Here is a 21,642-nt window from a genome sequence, read left to right as displayed (position 1 = left end):
TCAAAGTCTATGGTGCTGAATCACTACGGATGCGATACCAGTGGTAAGTCTGGCGCTGTGAGCTCGCTCTGCCAGCCAATCACAGGGCCAGCTCAGCTTTGAGAAGCTGCCATCTGGATTTGCTTTAGTGCGCACAAGAAATCAAATGAGTTAAACACAAGTCTGTCTTCTGTCCATTATCTCCTTTTAATTCTCTCTCTCTCTCTCTTGCCCTCCACTTTAATCTTTAGCTTGACAAATGGACTACTCGAATGTACTCTCGATCAGAGTTATGTGTACATTCTTTGTGTGATCATTATTTATTTATGTTTACTATTTTGGTGTCAGCGTGTTGGCACAGGAAATATAATGCAGACAGGCCCTATTGTAAATTATGTCTGAATAATCCCATATAAGGGATGGGCTGTGAAAGGCAGCCAGACACGAAAATAAAATCATTCATTCATTCATAAATGCATTAATTTATTCATGTATTCATGCTATGCCCTATAGCTATTAAGACATTTGTGAACTCTGTTCAGTTTCACCAATAAGAATGGAGGCTTTAAGTGGTTATAGAGTGAAGTACGTGGAGCATCTCTGTAAGCTGCAGCTCTGCCCCCATGGCAATTAGAATGAACAAAAAAGGCTTTTGGAGCGACTTCACCGATCCTCCCAGCGGAGATGTTAAACACATGCTGGTGTCCAGGGCTCTGGAATTCTTTTGAAGGAAATTACAGTGGATGTGCGCCCAACACAACAATTAGAGTCAGGTTATCAAGAGGAAATACATGGTTACATGAAGGAGCATGACACAGTTGTCTTTACAAGAAGAGGATCTTGAACTTGAGTCCCGTTTTCACCGAGTTGAAAAGCATCTCTTATTGTGTTGAGTATAGAGCACAATGAATGGAAATATATTAAATATCCCTTTAACACACAAGTTAATAATATAATTAGAAGCCCATGAGTAGTATAGCCTAGTAGTATTACGTATTTTGTTTACCAACCCATCAACAGAAATATAACTATGACAAATATCTCTGAAGAAACTCCAAAATGTTAATTTTTCAGGAAATGAAAAATATACATTTTTCAGGATATCAAGAAAACCTTATATTTAGAGAACAAAGCAATACTGGCTCATCAAAGTTGGTGTAGTGACTTAAATTTATATAATGTCAATTACTTCCATGTTTTAGCAGACAGTTTGAGGGTCCAATGTAGTTAAGAGGTTTTGTCCCAATTAAGTGCCCTTTACTATACTTTTCATTGGTTCAATATTTTCGAAACAATACACAGACGTAAAGGGTGTTCAATAGCACTGCTTTATGATTAGGAAAAAAAAACTCAAATGGAGTTAGGTGTTTTCCTCCCGACAGCAAAGGATATGCATCCAATATGCAGGTACAGTACATACTGTACAATGTGTAGCCTACATGATGATACTGGAGAGAGAGGAGAGGCACAACAGCAACAGGTTCTGAAAGTATCTGCAGAGGGCACCATCTGTCCATGTAACAAGGGTGGTTGTGGTTCTCAAACATTTTAATTTCAAGCATCCCCATAGACAGATGGAACCATAGAGCTTAGCCAGAGTCAACTGGCCAGTGGGCGACAACACTAGCTAAAGGGGTAGGTTAGATCACTATGCCCAGCCAACCACAGCATGACAGCAATCACACATACACAGCACACAGAAAGAAGAAGTGCCACAATGAAAAGAGGTGCACGCACTCACACCAATATTGCAAACCTTTGGGGCTGCATGTAGACTACAGTGAAACCTAGCGATCTCCCTGTAGCAGTCAGCTGCACCACTCGGCTCTGTTGAACTCAGTTAACTCACATGTAGACTGTGGGGGCTAAAGAGATAAACAAAAGGAAATGGCTCAATACTCAAAAGAAACAATAATAATACAATCAACCTTAACAAAGCAGTAGTGGCTAGATCTAAGGGCGGGATATAAAACAAACATTTAGTACATTAGACTATACAAAGTATAGATAGATAGATACTTTATTTGTCCTTTCGGAAATTTGTTTTGTGCACAGCAGTCATCAGGAAGGATATACATAAAACATGCAAACAAACAGATCACACAGTACATAGACAATAAAGAAACAGTGCCAACAGAAGGCCACCAGTCATAGTTCCAAGAGGCATCACATTACATTTTATGCACGGAACTGAGATGGGGCCTGCTTGTTCATAAGTCCTATACTTATGGGAACAAACGATCTTGAGGCCCTAGCCTGCAGGGAAGGTACCATATTCCGTCGCTCTGATGGTTAAAGATGGTATTGGCTGTGTAACGGGTGTGTGTTGTCCCTAGTAATAGCTTTCCCCTTCCTGAGTACCCGGGTCTCATACATTGAGGTCATACTCTCAAATCGTACCCCAGCTATTTTGCTGGACACGCTGATGATTTTATGGAGTTTGTTCTTATTAACCAATGATAATGAGCCATACCATGAAACAAAACAAAATGTCAATGCTCTCTCCACAAAGGATCGATGAAAAAGTGCCATGATATTTTTTTCAACGTTATACATAGTTTAGAATATATTACAGAACAAACATGATTAAAACTACATTAATGACATTAATGTTACTCACCCTGGCAGTAAAATGAATAAAAACAACAGCAGACCCAGGTCTCTCAAGACCCACGGCCAGGCCAGCATTTACCAAAATCCTGCTTGGAAGAAGACAGGGCATTTAAATAGTCACCTGATGATTGTCAATGAGGAAGTGCCCCTATGGTGGCCTCTGAAGCTCAACTCCAACTGGCTACACTTGCAATGTTGCACTGGTAATTGTAGTGAACAAGGAAGGTGTTGCTTGGTGTGATTGATGCACAGAATAGGGTGTAAATGCAGACGGGAAGTAGATGGAAATAAGATAGAATTTGTTGTGTATTATCATGCTGTAATGTATGGCAGTGTTTGTAGCAAAGAGTAAGAATTCGCTAAATAGTAGTACAATGAAATGACATCGAGGATATTACAGTATGTAGTATGAACATGAACAGTGAAACAGTAATGAGGTGCAATTTTATGTTGCATCACCATACTGTACTGTACTGTACCATACGGTACTGTACTGTATCATACTGTACTGTATTTAACTGTACCATACTGCAGGGGTTCTCAACGTTTTTGGCTGGGGACACCCGGAAATGCTTTGGCCATGTCTCGCGCCCCCCTCCCCACCACCAATACTGACTGTAAAAATAACCTTAAATAGATAAAGTGCCCATCGGCACAGGTCTCCACCAGGGCAGGTCAGGTTGTGGCCTCCTGGTGGCGCTATAATAGGCCAATGTGAAAAGGGTGCCATTTCTTCTTGCCTTGGATGGCAATTGGATGATTTGAGGCTTTTTGTTCAAAACTGGGCAATCTTGCAAACGTTGAAAGCCAATGATAGCCAATTAGGATGGAAAATGATATATCGGACAGATCCGTCTTCAACACATGACTATAGAGATAAGCCAATCAGTGTAAGCCATTCAGTGTAGAGTCTGAGAAATCCAACAAACTCATCTTGATCACATGACTACAGAGATCATGTGGACCGCTTTGCGTGAGATTTGGATGAAATCTGTGCGACTAACATAAGGGGCAGAGATTCGTCGTTGGCATACAGGGAGTGTGTGTGCAAAGTTTGGCATGGATCGGGCCAACGGTGCCAGAGATTAGCTGATAACGGACGGACACTGTGTAATATTATAGAGGTATCTAAAGAGCAAAAAGTAAGTTTCTGAACGTGCCAAGTATGGTGAGACTGTCCACCGTTTCCTGTCTCGCAAGCAAATCTCGATACCCCCGGAACAGAAACAATACCTGCTGCTGTTTAAATCCTCAAATAAAATTATGTACTGTGAACTCTGTGCACAAAACAAACTGTGATATGTCTTATTTTATAGGACTGAACCGATTATATGACAGGTCTCAATGGTTCATAAATAATGTTTGTTATGAGCTGTTCAAGCTTGCTCCATTCACTGCTTTGTGAATACAAATTATGTCATGTATAACTTCCGGTGCGAGATTTGGCTCCCATGAAAGTGTCATGGCACAGCATGCACTGTCACGTGACGACTTCTTTCTCTAATCTTCCTTGATGGAAGTGTAGATGTTGCGGGCAGGATGATAAGTCGTAAACTGTGTCTGACTACTATCAATGGTGTCGCTCTGGTTTTCTACGATTCTGCCCTGAAGTATAAGGCTATGGGACTTTCGGTTTTAAATCTCAAATCAAAATCAGACCAGCCTCTCCTCTTTAGCGTAAATAAAAATAAAGTTTTTGCTACTCACCAAAACAAAGGTGGGTTGTGTCATTAGAAAACCTACTACTTTACTTTGTGGACGCACTCTGAGCCCCCCACCACACGTATAAACGTAACTTTTTGGCCAGAAAGGGATTTATTTTCACCAGAGGAAAAATATTCTTTATAAGGCAATTCTCTGGGCAATATCGGTAGAGGGCGCAGCGGAGTAACTAAAAGTATTATTTTTCCGGTGGAAACAAAATCCCCTTTTGGCCAAAAAGTACCGGTCTCAGATGGTGGGGGGCTCAGAGTGCATCCACTAAGGAAAGTAAGCTTTCTAATGACACAACCCACCTTTGTTTTGGTGAGTAGCAAAAACGTTCTTTTTATTTACGCTAAAGAGGAGAGGCTGGTTTGATTTCGATTTGAGATTTAAAACCGAAAGTCCCATAGCCTTATACTGCAGGGCAGAATCGTAGAAGCAGCAGTAGAAGGCTATGGACCAGAGCTATCAATGGTGGTGGAAAGTGTGGAGGCATGTGAACGTGCGTGGGCTGAGAGTAGTGGAGTCTTATTTAGTAGGATAACATTAGGACAAATGGGGTGTTTTGGACAAACAGCGTGGTGTTGATTTGTGTCAGAGTGTTTGTGTTCAGTGTGGCCGCATGTGCAACCTCTTTCAGAGAGAGATGGAGACACTAGGAACTCTGCTGGAGAAACATGTTGTTTGCATGCATGCTGTGTGCTGCTATGCCAAGTGACAAGTGTTGAAGTCTGTCACTCATTGTGAGTGATTTATTATGGTGTTATCTTTCTAGTAAAATCTAAATATGTTAATTTAAGAACTCTGGACATTGTTTATGTATTGTGGACAAATAGCCTACATTTAATATTGCATGCCTGACAGGCCACAGTCACAAACCCAATTTTGTAATCTTCATTAAAATGTTCAACAACACCATTTAGCTGGGGACCACCTGAAACCCCCTCACTGATTGAGAATGTATTGATTTAGTCGTGTATCTGTCCTGTATAAATCTCACACACTTAAGGCAGCGGCAGCCAGTGGTTCCACGCGCCACACAGATGCCCTTTTCTTTCCACTTGAGCACCTGCCCCTCAAAATGTCTCTGCACGCCACTGCCTGGATATGGCTAATAAAATATATAATTTGTGCTGCTGGAGACTACAATACATAGCCTGCTGGGCTATACAGTGGATTGCAGTGCACACACACACACACACACACACACACACACACACACACACACACACACACACACACACACTGAATCGACTCTATAACATCCCCTACACACACATAAACAAGGTAACATCTCTACAACTTCACATTCAGTGTCAAGACTAGCAGATTATTAAAAAAAACTCCCCCAGCGTGCACACACACACACACACACACACACACACACACACACATCCTGGCTACAGTACAGTTGCAGCATGCACTCTCATCATCAGTCCACTTGATTCCTTTTCCTGCCTTTCCCTCTCACCAGCATCCTACTATCTCATATTTTGTTTTTCTAAGTAATAAGCTATACAGCTTCATCTTTGGAATCATCTTTCATCATCAGCGCTGCATGCTACGTGCTTGTGCGCACACGCACACGCACACACACACACACACACACACACACACACACACACACACACACACACACACACACACACACACACATACACATACACATACACACACACACACACACACACACACACACACACACACACACACACACACACACACACACACACACACTTGCAGTCCCTCACTCTCTCTCTCTCTCTCTCTCTCTCTCTCTCTCTCTTAAAACCTATAGACCGGGGTCCACCACCAGGAGTTTGTACTTGACCCCTTCCTTTTTATCTCCACCAAATCTGTTTGTCAAAAATAGCTTATAGCTGATCTATATGCATTGCGACGCATTGTGAGGCGTTGTGGGCTTTTAGATCGTCTACTTTGGCTGAATGTTCTCTAGTTTTTGCTGAATGTGCGCCTATGCAGTATAGAGACGCTAGGCTAGGGTTCATGTGGGTTTATGTGGTTATATGTGTGTGTGTGTGTGTGTGTGTGTGTGTGTGTGTGTGTGCGCGTGCGTGTGCCAAAAATACATCCATAGGACGGTACATAATTCATTAATTAATTCAACAATTTTGCACGCGCTTGCTCATGAATGTAGGTGGCCTGGCTGGTGTATGACTCCCGGCCTGATTTTGGCCTCCAGTTCGACCCTGCTTGAGATCACACAAAGTAATCTGTGACATGTAGTTAGTGCTTGACGCTGCAAATTGGCTTTACACTTATCCTGCTTTATACTACTGAAGTAGTTTAGCTGTTATAAGCTAACTTGCTCTTTGTAAACATAGGGCATGCTGTGATTTTGAAGGGAGGATTTGAAAGGTCAAAGATAACAACCAATTCAAATTTCAAACCTTTAAGTTCTAAAGCTTTGAGAAGATCAACACGATTGACTCTGAGTGAAGAAGACGCAAATTGAAACTTTACCCTAAAATAATAAATGCGTGCAGACCAGTCAAGAGCTCCAGTATTTTATTGGGGTAGTCTTTACTGAAGTATTATTCTCTAAGATTCAAATCAAACTTAATTCGGTGCGGCCAAGACTATGATTTTTTCCCTGTCCGGAGGCCAATGTTTGCAAAACAAATATTTTAATATTAGGCCTAATCCTACAGATTTTGTCAACATTTTTCATTTTTCATCCTGATTGGCTAAGATTGACTTCTACTACCTGACCTGATGGAGACCTGTGCTCCGAGGAGCACACTTTTCTATTTCATACATTTTCTTTGGTACAAAATCACCAAGTGGTATGTAATATAGTTATGTGTGGCCTTTAGTTTAGACTAGAAACTCTCATAAAGAGGGGGTATTTTGTAGAATAAAATATGTAGGCAACAAATCTTTTCATGCATGCATTTATTAATCTATTTCTAGACTTTTGTTATTTATAAAATATATACAGAATATTGACATACAGTAGGCCAACAAACATGCTAACCCAATGACATAACAATATAGATTCATTTCCATTCACATCTGAAGTTCATACATTCATCACAAACATTTGTGACCTAAAAAAAAAGAGTCTCTGCAGGTATCAAAGCGTTTTGTCTCAGTGGTGGATTGAAGCAGTATGGATCTGAGCCTTAACACTTTCACATCTTCAGATATACTTTATTAATTATGATTCCACAGCAAATGCATAGCTTCATCTGTTGATCTCTGTCATGTGGTATAAAGTGTCCATTATAAATAACTATGTCCATTATTGCAAGTCAGGTATTTGCATTTGTTCCCCAAATTGAAATGTGGTTGTCAGTCCATGAAGATGATCATTCAGAATCAAGAATGACATCATGAAGGAAAATGTCCATAATACAGATGGCATCTCTGTTCTTAACCTGTGGAGGACACTTCTGTCTTGCTGGCAGACACTGAGCTCTCATCCTCAACCATGCCACCCATTCCAATCTGCTGCATGATGCAGGCACGGAACTGGAGAAGCAAACAAAGGGGGAAGTCAGATGTGAAGTGAGGTTGTTTATAGCAATTTTCTTAACATTTTAACAATTAAATATTTTCCACAATAAAATAACTACAACACTCCTGTGAGATTCAGGACCCATGGACTAATAATAAGAGGAGATTAATCAAACTATTCTGTTACATGATCTGACCAGTCATATAGTCATAGAAGAGTAAACATAATTTTAATTCCATGATAAGGGTTCCATAATGGCAATAATCTATGAAGCTTGAGTTTTTCAATTCATAAATGCAGTAGCCTACTTGAAAAAGAGCAGGGATCCGAGCACTCGGAGGAGAGGGCGTAAAATCAACATACTTTATTTATTGCAAAATGTGCCAATGTGTTTTTACCAGCAACTGGTCTTCATCAAGGCAATTATAAATGCAATAATTGTAGTTGCCTAAGTGGGAATTGCCTAAATTGAATGTAGGGTAAGTGATATGATGTCTATTGGTTAAAACTAAATGTTATTTGTTAAATGGTTAAAGTTCTATATTATTTTTATAGTAATCATTGCTATAGATGTCTGTTCAGGCACTCGGGTCACCCTGTCTATCCAACTCTTTAAAAAACTGCTTATTTCTTTGTGACATCACTTTTTCACTAGTTTAATCTGAATCCCAACTAAATTCTCTACCCTGATTGGATGCACTTGGTATTCCAACCTGAAAATGCATTTTCTGTGTAATAAAGAGCTGGAGTCATGGAGACTCCTGATACTGAACAAACACTGTACAGCAATGAGTATCAGAATATAGAGCTATTTAACACTTATCGTAAGCAAAGAAAATCACTTACCCTACCTTTAATAACTGTTAATAATATAATAACATAGTTGAGTAAGTGAATGTAAAATAACTTACCTGTTTGTTAAACAGAATATAGATAACTGGATTGACTATGGCAGAGCTTTTTGCAAAGAAGGCAGGGATAGCCATGGAAACAGCACTGAAAGCAACTCCCTTGTTCATGAAGAGGTAGGCAGCATAGCTGGCATATGGTGACCAAGCAAACAAGAATCCCAAAACCATTAGGATACACATGCGTGTGACTTCCTTCTCAGCTTTCTGGGTGGATGCTGAGTCCTGCTGCTGAGCTGCTGCCTAAAGTGGATTGTGACAGAAATGATAGAAATGAGAATAGCTGACATGTACAGTACAATATGAACTTTCATCATCAAAAAAGCAACCTGTTTATTTTCAGTGTTGCTTGGTACTTATAGATTTAGAGAAACTAGCATGATTTTGTAGCCTACTGTATGTAATAATGAGTCTCACTGCTTTGACTGTCAGCACAAGGCTTCCATAGGTGAAGAATATCGTGACCACTGGAACACAGAAGTGGAAGCTGAACATGTACATGACATATGATTCATTGTTGTATCCTGGAGCGCTGGTGTAGTAGTCTGGTCCACAGGAGCACTGCATCCCCTCAGGAATGTATCTGAAAATCATCAATTGAGTCAATAGAAAGCAGTGATTAGAAAACAACTTACATACATTCTGTGATGGATGATCTATGCCGTAACTCTCAGTGGAGCTTACCTGGACCAGCCAACAAGTGGAGGAACAGCACAAGCGGCAGCCATGACCCAGGCGAAAGCAACTCCAGCTCCAGCGTGAGCGGCAGTGAACTTGAAGCTTCCCATAGGTTTGCACACAACAATGTATCTTTCAACAGCCAGCACCACCAATGACCACAGAGAAATTTGACCTGTAATTGAATAGAAAGGAAATGTTTAGCTTTTTAAGTAATTACATCTAGGTCCAATGAGCTTTCACAGTTGCCATGGCAACCTCAAAAGTTGAGGCAATGCACAATTAAAGACCTGTATGCATTCACACTTCACAAGTCATATTTTATAGCTCCCATTGTAGAAGAGGTCACAGACACCAACAATACATTTTCAACAGGTTTATTTCTCTACATCAGGACAAACGATTTGGCTATCTAGCCTTCATCAATGTGACTTACCTCCCATTGTAGCCATGAAGCCCTCAAAGACGCAGCCCATTGGTCCAAAAACAAAGTAACCATTTATACAAGTGACAAAGGTGATGGTGAATCCACAGCAGACCATGATCAATCCAGCTACAGCCAAGTTTACGAGAATGAAGTTGAGAGGTTGCTGGAGCTTCTTGTTTGTTACAGTAACCAACACTGTTAAACCATTGATGGGGAAGCCAGTACAGATCAGGAAAAACATGTAGCCTGCAAGCATATAGAAAGCAATTGGATCTGCCAAGTAATACTGAGGATAATAAAAAGGACTCCGCACAAGCCCAGTCCGGTTGTTCATGGGAATGTAGAAGTTTTTGCCTTCTGTGCCGTTCTCCATCTTGACGGTTTCCGATCACAGACTGTGCACTGTTTGACTAGACGGGTGTGCGGTGCTAAACCACTCTGCAGACTGCAACTGACCTTGCCAACGGTGTGAGTTTTATACCGTTAAGCGTGTTACTCTCAAATTGACTAAATTAGATTACTGGAGGATTAAGAACAAATCTCAAGCTCAACTCTAGTTCTAATACTTCTAACGCCGGATAGAAGGGTCACAGTTCATTGTGTTTAGGGCGTTCTACAGTAAGTAAGGGACAGTAAGGCATAGAACATTTTTGAAAGAAGGAATGGCAAAAGTTTTAAAGAATAATGTACTAATGATTTGGTGCTTAAAGTATACAGTAACTGCTGAGTACTGACATTAAATATGATATTATGATATTTTATGCTAGTGACAATTGCTATGCATGCAACATACAATGCATTATAATATCCTTATAACACTGTATAATTATAGTTATTGTATAAGCACTCATTATGCTTTATAATAGCATAACACATAAATCATTTAGAAAGTTATATATAAATGCATTGTAATCTGAACACTAAATTAAGTACTCTTTGTACCTTTTATCTGTATAGAGGGTATGCGCATGACATCATCATCAAACCAGGAAGTTATGCAGGAACGCCTACTGAGTGGCAAAAAACTACTTTCTGGCCTAGACAGCCCATACATCCACACATAAAAGTCCTATCTAATTGCATTAAACAACATTAAACAATGATAAACTCACTTTGCATGTTGCTTTGCCACTCGATTTGCCACTCGATGTGCCATTCACTTTAAGCATGCGCCTATTGTGAGAATAGAATCTGGTTGGTTGGTTGGTTGATTGATTGATTGATTGATTGATTGACTGCAATAAACACATTTTAAGAGCAGGACCTTGGCCTCACCATAACACCAAGGAGGTTGAAACGACACCCAACAGTAGTCCTGACAGACTTGGACTATGTGGACGACATCAGCCTGCTCTCTGACCACGTGGAACAAGCTCAGGAGCTCTTGACCAGAGTGGAATCAGAGTGTGCCAAGGTTGGCCTCCGGCTGAATGCCAAGAAAACTGAAGTTATCACCTATAACGTTCCCATCAGAGCATCCACCTCTGACAACAACAGGAGGCACTGCTCTGAAGGAAGTCAAGGACTTCAAGTACCTGGGCTCATGGATCAACTCAACCGAACCAGACCTGAAAGTGAGGAAGGCACTTGCATGGAGGGCCCTAAACGGCATGGCCAGACCAGTGTATGGAACTCCAACCTCCCCCGTCAAACCAAACTCAGCTTCTTCCACGCAACGGTAGTCTGTTCTCCTATATGGCAGTGAATGCTGGACCCTGAAGCCAACCCTGCAGAAGTCTCTCGATGGGTGCTACACCAGAATGCTGCGTGCAGCACTCAACATCAGTAAGAGCACACATGTTACCAACACAAATCTGTATGATGGAATGCCAAGGGTGAGCCAGAAAATAGCAGCCAGGAGAATGAGACTAGCAGGACACTGCCAAAGACACCAAGAGCTGCCAGCCAGCAAACTAGTGCTGGCGTAGTTCTTGTATTCAAGAAGGACGCAGGAGCGCAAAGTACCAACGAACTGGCCAGATGTATGGAGAACCGGTATGACTGGAAACGATGATGGAGGGCTCGTCTGAGGACGACCTAGAGAGAGGGTGACATTGATGACATCACAATGAGGACAAAATCAGTTGAGCTGTTCCTGAGAGCAATTTCCATTAAAGCACCTATGCCTGATTGCTCAAAATTGGTTATTTGTGGGGATAGAAAACACATATGGGAGGCTAGCCCCAAAAACACAAAAGAAGTTGAAAAAGTTGAATTTTATGTTATAGGTCATTTAAATTTGTCTGTGAGTTGCCTGTATAACACTTGATCATATAATTGTCTCCACCAGGCCGTAGGCATGGGGAGAGAGTATGTTTTGCACTCCGTGTGTGTGTGTGTGTGTGTGTGTGTGTGTGTGTGTGTGTGTGTGTGTGTGTGTGTGTGTGTGTGTGTGTGTGTGTGTGTGTGTGTGTGTGTGTGTGCGTGCGTGTGTGCGTGCGTGCGTCTGTGTACACCTAAAATCTCTGGCACCGTTATCCCGGTCGATGTCAAATTTTGCATCATTAAGTATTGCATAATTCCAGAACGCCCTGTTTTAGCACCACCAGGAGGCCGACTTTTTATATTACTACTCCAGATTCTGTCCAAAAGTCCTGCAAATCGTTACACAGTATCTCTATAGTCATGTGTTCATGACGGATCTGTCCGGTATTTCATATTCCATCCTAATTGGCTAACATTGGCTTTCAAAGTTTGCAGGATTGGCCCGTTTTGAACAAAAAGCTGAGGAATTTATCCCACCCTTTTCACATTGGCATGTTATAGCGCCACCAACAGGTGGATTTTTGCCAAACACATTTTTGGAAAAAAATGCCTCAAATCATCCAATTGCCATCCAAGGCATAAGAAATGGCATCCTTTTCACATTATTTTGCCTATTATAGCGCCACCAGGAGGCCACAACCTGACCTGGCCTGGTGGAGGGGCACTTTTTCTAGTTCATTATAAATTGCTTTAGTTTATAATGTGTTATGATTATTATTATAAAGTATGATGAGAATTAAATTCAGTGCTTATAACTATTATGGTAAAAGCAGATTATAATGCATTACAAGTACTAGGCCTATTTGGGGCCATGCATGTCGGGAACGATATCGGTGTCGCCCCAGAGGATCATCTGTTTCCATCTGTTTCTGTTTCCTTCGTCTTCCTCTGTGACTCCTGCCACCTGCATGTGGTCTCTTTCTCCGCATACAAACCCCATCTTTGGCTTTCGACTTCTTACCTGCAGGCAGTTCCATCATCAGCATCCTTCTCTCAATGTAACCCTCATCTCTCCTTTTCACATGTCCAAACCATCTCAAACTTGCCTCTCAAACTTTCTACTCGTGCATGGCTGATCCTCTATGCAGTGGTTCCCAAACAGCGGGTCGGGACCCATTTGTGCCGTACTGCCGTACAGCAGTGGGTTTAATATATCTTCCCTCTCTGGACAATAAGTTAAGCTGACGAGTGGGGTTAGTTAGCCTATACTACCTATTACTTCGGTAGACTCGATGCGAATGGGCGGAGAAGTTGGGATTCTTGCATATTTAATTTGCTGCGGTTTGCCTTCACACTGTCATCTGCAGCAATTGGAAACGCAGCAGGGGGGACCTTTATCAATGTGTTCCATTCATGAACTAGCCTACACAGTGAAATCTATGGCCATTGTCCATTCATCATATCCGTTGGCTTTCCATTTGGCATTTTGGCCACAATTTGACATGCTATAGATCTTGATCCTGATAATTCCTTACAGTATGTATGTATCTAAGGGCCGATTCATACTCCTATTTTAGAGCCGAATAAAAGTCGGTTCGGCGCTGTAGAGCCTACAATTTGACGTCATTTGAGGTTCGGGGGGGGGGGGGGGGCGGGTACCGTCCTAAAGTCGGCTCTTCGGTGCTACTGAAATTTTCTGACGAGCCGAAATCATTTCGGCACTACAGCGCCGAAACAGGAGTATGAATCGGCCCTAAGAGGTATCAATTTCAAAATGTTTTGTCTCAGTGGTGGATTAAATTAGTTTGGATCTGAGTGTTAGCATACATTTACTTCTTCAAATATACTGTATTATTTGTGATTCCATGCACCTCAAAAGCACAGTTTCATCTGTTGATCTCTTTCTTGTGGTCATGTGGGAATAACTATATCCTTAAATTGCTGGTCAGGCATTTTGCATTTGTCATTTTTTCCAAATTGCCTTCGTGTCATTGTACAGAGACTACAGACTGTGCACTGTTTGATGACAAATGTTTGTATAGTAAAGCCTTAAAGGGACACTTCACCCTTTTTTGCAAAAAAATATATGTTAATGATGTTTAGAAGCTTTAGAACACTTTCCTGGGGGTCTTTATGTGTGTAATATGTGGTTTTAGATATTTTAGATTGTAGCAGTGAGCCTGTTGTCTCTGATGTCATGGACACTGGGCTCAGTAAGACAGCTCTCCCCCCTATCCACAAGGAGGAGCAGTGCACCAAATAATTATGGGAATTGTAGTCCAGGAAGGTAGTGAGACCAGTGTCCATGACATCAGAGACAGGCTCACTGCTACAATCTAAAATATCTAAACCACATATTACACACATAAATACCCCCAGGAAAGTGATCTAAAGCTTCTAAACGTCATTAACATATATTTTTTTGCAAAAAGGATGAAGTGTCCCTTTAAAGCCTTAGAGCACAAGGGATGACTGAAGGCCTATTCCAGTTTCCGGTGAAGAGGTTACCACCGGTGGTTAGTAAAAACAGAGAGATGTGTTGTGTGAACGGTGACCACGCGATGTCATGTTGTAGTTTTCAGTGGTCACAATAGTGGTCACAATATAGTGCTATAATTGAAACTCTACTAAAGCATTTGTGTACAATTTGAAGAAGAAAATATATTATGCTGCTCAATGATGTTGTAAACATCCTCATTGACAACAATGGAAACAATTAAGCTTCTAATGGAAACAAGCTTCTGTTTTTTTGTGCTCTTAAGGTGCATTGTTTTTTTTTTTAATTGATGCAGGTTACAATACTCTATTTATATAAATAACATTAGTAAGGACCACAGACACTCCAACCATGGACTGTTTCATCTGCTACATTCGCACACGCACTTATGCACACACACACACACACACACACACACACACACACACACACACACACACACACACACACACACACACACACACACACACACACACACACACACAGACAAATTCATCATGCATATACACCTACCATGACAAGCATAGAAATCAGGATCTCTTGACACCATTTCTTAATTAAATGGTGATATTTTGTTTAGAATCAGCTGAAATGAACAACAGTGTGTTTTTCATGCATGCATTTATTAACCTAATCCTAGATTTTGATATTTATAAAATATATACAGAAAGTTCTGACATAGGCCAACAAATATGCCAGCCAAATATGACATAAAAACACAGATTCATTTCCAGTCACTGTGCTTCCCACAGCTTTGTTTTCCGGGTTCTTTCATGTGGTGAAGTGTGAATAACTATGTCCATTCTCATTGGAGGTCAGGTATTTGCATTTGTCCTTTTTTCCCAAAACTGAAATTTCTTTCAATCCATGAAGATCAGAATCAAGTAGATAATGTAAAGGAAACTGTCCATAACATCCATGACATCTCTGTTCTTAACCGGCAGTGGACACAGAGGACACTTCTGTCTTGCTGGCAGACACTGAGCTCTCATCCTCAACCATGCCACCCATTCCAATGGTCTGCATCATGCAGCTACGGAACTGGAAAAGAGAACAAAGGGGGAAGTCAGATGTGAAGCCATTTGCTTAACAATTTAACATTTTCCACAATACAATAACTACAACACTAAGGAGGACTCCTTTCCATTCTAGTGGAGGAACTTATAGGAGAGATTTTGCACCAAGTTTTGCACAGATGTAGCCCAGGGCATGCTCTAATGATTTAGCTACAACGCCCGAGCCGGTGACCTTTGGGGTCACCACAGTGGACAAATCCATATGGCCACCATTAACAAACTATATGCCTTTGGCCTGATGGAGACAATAATTGGAGTTGCCAAAGTGGGAATTGCCAAAGTTGAAGGTATGGTAAGATATGTATTGGTTAAAACTAAAAGTTTTTTGTTAAATGGTTAAAGTGCAATATTATGATAATAATCATTGCTATAGACTGTTGTTCAGACACTGGGGTATCCCAGTCTCTCCAGCTTTGAGCAATGAGTATCAGAATATAGAACTATTTATTATTATTAATATAATTGTTTACACTTATTGTAACCAAAGAAAATCATTTAATACCCTACCTTTAATAACTGTTAATAATATCTGTAACATAGACATAGTTGAGTAAGTGAATGTAAAATGACGTACCTGTTTGTTAAACAGTACATAGATAATTGGATTGATCAAGGCAGAGCTTTTAGCGAAGAAGGCAGGGACAGCCATGGAAGCAGCACTGAAAGCAACTCCCTTGTTCACGAAGAGGTAGGCAGCATAGCTGGCATATGGTGACCAAGCAAACAAGAATCCGAAAACCATAATCACACACATGCGTGTGACTTCCTTCTCAGCTTTCTGGGTGGATGCTGAGTCCTGCTGCTGAGCTGCTGCCTAAAGTGGATTGTGACAGAAATGATAGAAATTAGAATGTCAAAGGCAGTACAATATGATCTTTCATTATCAAAAGCAACATAAAGTTTTAAATTCAAGATGGTGCAGAGGTAAACTTTGCGGTTTAATTGTTTTGTGATATTAACTACTTACTGCTTTGACTGTCATCACAAGGCTTCCATAGGTAAAGAAGATTGTGCAAACTGGGAAACAGAAGTGGAAAATGAACATGTACATGACATATGATTCATTGTTGAATCCTGGAGCGCTGGTGTAGTAGTCTGGTCCACAGGAGCACTGCATCCCCTCAGGAATGTATCTGAAAATCATCAATTGAGTCAATAGAAAGCAGTGATTAGAAAACAACTTACATATATTCTGTGATGGATGATCTATGCCGTTACTCTCAGTGGAGCTTACCTGGACCAGCCAACAAGTGGAGGAACAGCACAAGCGGCAGCCATGAGCCAGGCGAAAGCAACTCCAAGTCCAGCGTGAGTGGCAGTGAACTTGAAGCTTCCCATAGGTTTGCACACAACAACGTATCTTTCAACAGCCAGCACCACCAATGACCACAGAGAAATTTGACCTGTAATTGAATAGAAAGGAAATGCTTTTTAAGTAATTACATCTAGGTCCAATGAGCTTTCACAGTTGCCATGGCAAATTTGAGGCAATACACAACTAAAGACCTGTATGCATTCCCACTTCACAGGTAATATACAAGTCATATTTTATAGCTCCCATTGTAGTATAGGTGAAGAGGTCGCACACAACAAGAATCAAATTTATTTATCAGGACAAACATTTTGGCTATCCAGCCTTCATCAATGTGACTTACCTCCCATTGTAGCCATGAAGCCCTCAAAGACGCAGCCCATTGGTCCAAAGATGAAGTATCCACACATACAAGTGACAAAGGTGATGGTGAATCCAAAACATACCATGATCATACCAGCTAAAGCCACGTTTACGATAATGAAGTTAAGAGGTTGACGGAGGTTCTTGTTCGTAGCAGTAACCACCAATGTTAAACCATTGATGGGGAAGCCAGTACAGATCAGGAAAAACATGTAGGCTGCAAGAACTTTGAAAGCCATTGGATCTGCCAAGTAAAACTGAGGATAAAGGAAAGGACTCCGCACAAGCCCAGACCTGTTGCTCATGGGAATATAGAAGTTCTTTCCTTCTGTGCCGTGGACCTCCATCTTGGTTGCGTATGCAGTCACAGACTGTGCACTTTGACTAGAAGTGTGTGTTCTGCTAAACCACTCTGCAACTGATGTCGCGAAACCTGTGACTTTTATACCTTTCGGACAATGCTTTCAAATTGAATAATTAAATAATTCGGACCTTTCTTAACCTAGACTGTCAGAATAGAAAGGTTAATTGATGAAATTAACCTACCTCACCATCAGCGGATGCTTTCTGTGGCTTAACAGTCAGGGGACTAATTGATGCAATTAGGCATCTGTTAACTTGGAGTCCAGTTCCAGCTCAGTGGTCATGTGGCTTAAGTGGTCGTCAGTCATTCATCCTTTTAACAGACAACCCATTTGTATGGGCTGCGAGTAGGGTTGTCCCGATCGGATCCGGTGATCGGAAATTGGCTCCGATCACATGATTTTCAAAAGATCAGATTTTTTATTGTCTAATGTAAATATCAAAGAAAGATGTGTAAGCGATGAGCTTTTGTAAAAAAAAAAAAACTGTAGTGTTTATGCTAATTGTTTTCCTTCTGGTCCCAGTCAGAGATCATCAAACAAAGACTAGTCGTGGCGTGAAAGACACCTATTATGAAAACAAAGGAAATACAACCCCCGCTATGCATGATGGCATAGGTGTCTGTAGTACTTTCTCTGAATGAGAGATACTCTTTAAGAGTTTTAACTTGACTTCAGTTCTATAAGCTGTAGAACTGTATTCACTCTAGTCTAATTAACCAATACATCATTATTTTGCTATGATTCCATGCTTTCAAGAAGAAAAGAAAAACACAATGACGGCCATTCTAATAAAAGTATATTCACATTTTGCCTTTCAATAATTGAAGGCAACACAACAGACTACACTAGAGTGACATACATTAGAATATTTGCTATAAAAGTGTTATATAAAAATATGAAGATCGGGAAAGATCGGTATCGGTACGTCTCAAAATCAAGTGACCGGAATCGGATCGGGATACAAAAAACGTGATCTGGAAATCCCTAGTTGCGAGTAAATATCCCTTTATTTTTGGTTTTCTATATTTAGATAATATTATTATTTCGGAATACCTAATGAACGTCTATATGATTGATTGATTGATTACTTTATTGGCAGAAATGTATTCAGTACAGGGTACAGTCAAACAGACCACCCTAGACTATCAAAATGGGTTGCAAAAAGATGGGTCATGGGCCCCAGACCGAGGAGTAGTCAAATTAGTTTGTTTTGGGAGGTTTGTAGCTTGTTCTTTAGTGTCATAGAGATGTTTGAGAACCAAGAGGTGCAAGCGTAGTCAAAGTAGGGCTGAATTAGGGCTCCCGCTAGAGTCTGGAGAGAACTTTTGTCGAGGAAATTCTGCCCAGAAATCTTGTTCTATGGTTTATTTTTTTGATTACCCTTGTTGCCATAATGCTTTGTCAGTTTGTCAGTTTGTTGTCAAGAATACAGCCAAGATATGGAGATTACTATGTCGTCTCTGACCTTGAAATCATTTCTAAGACTGATCTCAATCATTATTATATCAAACATATATCGTAACATTTTCAAAACGTATTGTTTAAATGGTGGATTAAATCAGTGTGGATCTTAGTGTTATAGCATACACTTTCACTTCTCCAGATATACTTTATTTATTTACTACTAGTGTCATCCCTTGACACCATTTCTTAATTAAATGGTGATATTTTGTTTAGAATCAGCTGAAATGAACAACAGTGTGTTTTTCATGCATGTGTAGCCGGCTGGAATTGAGCCTTTGGGGCCACCGTAGACTGGCTGCCCTGCCACTTCCTGGTTTTCAATCAGTGTTACTATTTAAAGGCCTTGTAGTCTACCAAACAATAGTCTGCTTGGTGGTTACATGGCTGTGGGTCCTGAGACCTGAGTCATACACTATGCTGGGTTAATGCTGTTGCCAGGGTGAGTAAGGTGTTTCATGCCTATTGGTTTAATGAGGTTTATACTATCTGATAATTGTAAATAACTCTGCTGTTATAATTCAGGTTGATCAGTACCAAAAACCATTGCTGTGGCGAGAGGAGGGTTAAGTACAGACAACTGAAGATTGCCACTGCTCACTGCTGCTTTGTTTAGTTTTAATTCATACGTTGATTTTATTGCTTTTAGTGTTTTGAGCCATTTCGTTTGTTTTCTGTTATTGAGCTGCTCCCCTTTGTTAATTTGTTGTTTCCCCCCCACATGGTGGCGTGTGTTGCATATGGATGCCGAAGAGAACCAATTGACAATTTAGCTGACTGGCCGTATGGGTTGCTACCACTGGGATCTCACATTAGCCCACGACTAAGGTTTGGCTGTGATAAAACTTATGTCTCTCTTCAACATAGTTTCCTTTCCAGGAGGCAGCTGGAGGTAGAGTCATTACAGCAGTTTTCCCATGCCCTGTGTGCTTTAATGGAGAGAGTTGAACGTTCTGCCCCAGAGATGCCTACTTACGCCACCCTGCTGCGTGACCAGTTTGTGGAGAGTGTCCGTGACTCTCACTTACACAGGGAACTGAAGCGAGTGATACGGGAACATCCTAACTACTCTCTCCTACAGGTCAGGGCTGAGGCTATCCGTTGGGAGCGGGAGGGGTGGACAGATGAACATAGGGGTAAGAGTTACCCTGTCCCTGCTTTATGTGCCACCCAGCGTGTGGCTAATGTGCCACTTAGTAGCCCAGCCACTGCAGAGCTTGTGGAACTTAAACAATTGTTGCAGCAGCAGCAAGAACAGATTAACAAACTTTTGCAGGCTTGTACCAGAACCCCGCTACCGGGTGCTGTCCAACGAACTGCACATGTGAGGCAGTTGGCAGCCACTTCCGCCATTCCAGAATGTTCAAATTCTGAACTGGCTGCACTACAGGCTACTGATCTCTCTATAGGGGCCTTAATTCCATTTTGGAAAGAACAACGGATGCCAGGGCGCATGGAGAAGCAGGGCCTCCCTTCCGAAACCCTGGGGCTACTGAAACAGTGGCATCGTCTCACCCTGCAGGACGGGATTCTGCACAGGGTGTATAGACGGTCAGATGGAGGCGGTAAAGTCTATCAACTGCTACTACCAGAGTGTCTGAGGGAGGAGGTCTTCAACCGGTTACACCACCACAACCATGGACGCAAGGGTGCCGAGCGAACAACTGAGCTGATACGGCAGAGGTGTTACTGGCCAGGTATGGGGCAGACGATCCAACGCTGGTGCCAGCTGTGCCAACGATGTACCTTCTTGAGAGACACTCAGCCATCGGAAAGGACACCTACACTCCATCAGGTCACCCGGACCCCTAGGTTAGGAGGCGGTATCTACAAGGCTGTGGCACAGGAAGACTCGTCTCATCTATGCCATGTACGACGCCCCATGCCAAAGCCAGTACCATGTGGCAATGCAGTTTCACCACCAAAAGGGTCTAACAGTCCGGGAGATACAGATGTGGAGGAAGAGAGCGGTGAGCTCTACATCTTGGTGGACCATAGTCACCCTACTGTCTCCACAAGGTCCCATCCAGATGCCCTGGTAGCCTCAGTCATTTACACACCCTTTGACCCATCAGGGGCGATGAGCCCTCCACCAGCCCCTCCCTGTGAAGTGGTAAGAAGGTCTGCCCGTGAGACAGCTGGCAGACATTCAAATCCCCATCATCTACCAGTGAAGATAAGGGGAGGGGTGTCAAGTGTCAGCAGCTCCACATCAGCACGATTTAGGCGTTGGTGGTAGGCTAGGTTATTGTCGGGACGACAATAAAAGAAAAAATGGGGGTGAATGTAGCCGGCTGGAATTGAGCCTTTGGGGCCACCGTAGACTGGCTGCCCTGCCACTTCCTGGTTTTCAATCAGTGTTACTATTTAAAGGCCTTGTAGTCTACCAAACAATAGTCTGCTTGGTGGTTACATGGCTGTGGGTCCTGAGACCTGAGTCATACACTATGCTGGGTTAATGCTGTTGCCAGGGTGAGTAAGGTGTTTCATGCCTATTGGTTTAATGAGGTTTATACTATCTGATAATTGTAAATAACTCTGCTGTTATAATTCAGGTTGATCAGTACCAAAAA

The 21,642-nt window shown here is 41.6% G+C and overlaps 2 protein-coding genes across 2 annotated transcripts; both read right to left on the bottom strand.

The window, feature by feature from the left end:
* On the bottom strand, positions 1-10,163 carry LOC308333817 (green-sensitive opsin-like; the record flags this gene model as incomplete). Its single annotated transcript, XM_080790313.1, has 6 exons — positions 1-122; positions 7,698-7,791; positions 8,689-8,928; positions 9,103-9,268; positions 9,370-9,538; positions 9,800-10,163. 6 exons carry the CDS (start codon positions 10,161-10,163, stop codon positions 1-3), a joined length of 1,155 nt encoding a protein of 384 aa, XP_080646439.1.
* Positions 10,164-15,425: 5,262 nt separating this feature from the next.
* Positions 15,426-17,590, bottom strand: LOC308333812 (green-sensitive opsin-like; the record flags this gene model as incomplete). The annotated part of the gene is made up of 5 exons (XM_080790300.1): positions 15,426-15,533; positions 16,143-16,382; positions 16,536-16,701; positions 16,803-16,971; positions 17,224-17,590. 5 exons carry the CDS (start codon positions 17,588-17,590, stop codon positions 15,426-15,428), a joined length of 1,050 nt encoding a protein of 349 aa, XP_080646426.1.
* Between the last annotated feature and the right edge of the window lie 4,052 nt (positions 17,591-21,642).

The sequence above is a fragment of the Protomyctophum bolini genome (genome assembly GCF_963924005.1).
Source record: "Protomyctophum bolini genome assembly, chromosome: 2".
NCBI lineage: Eukaryota > Metazoa > Chordata > Actinopteri > Myctophiformes > Myctophidae > Protomyctophum > Protomyctophum bolini.
Note: the sequence above shows the minus strand (reverse complement) of the source record. Positions and strands in the feature narration are given on the sequence as shown.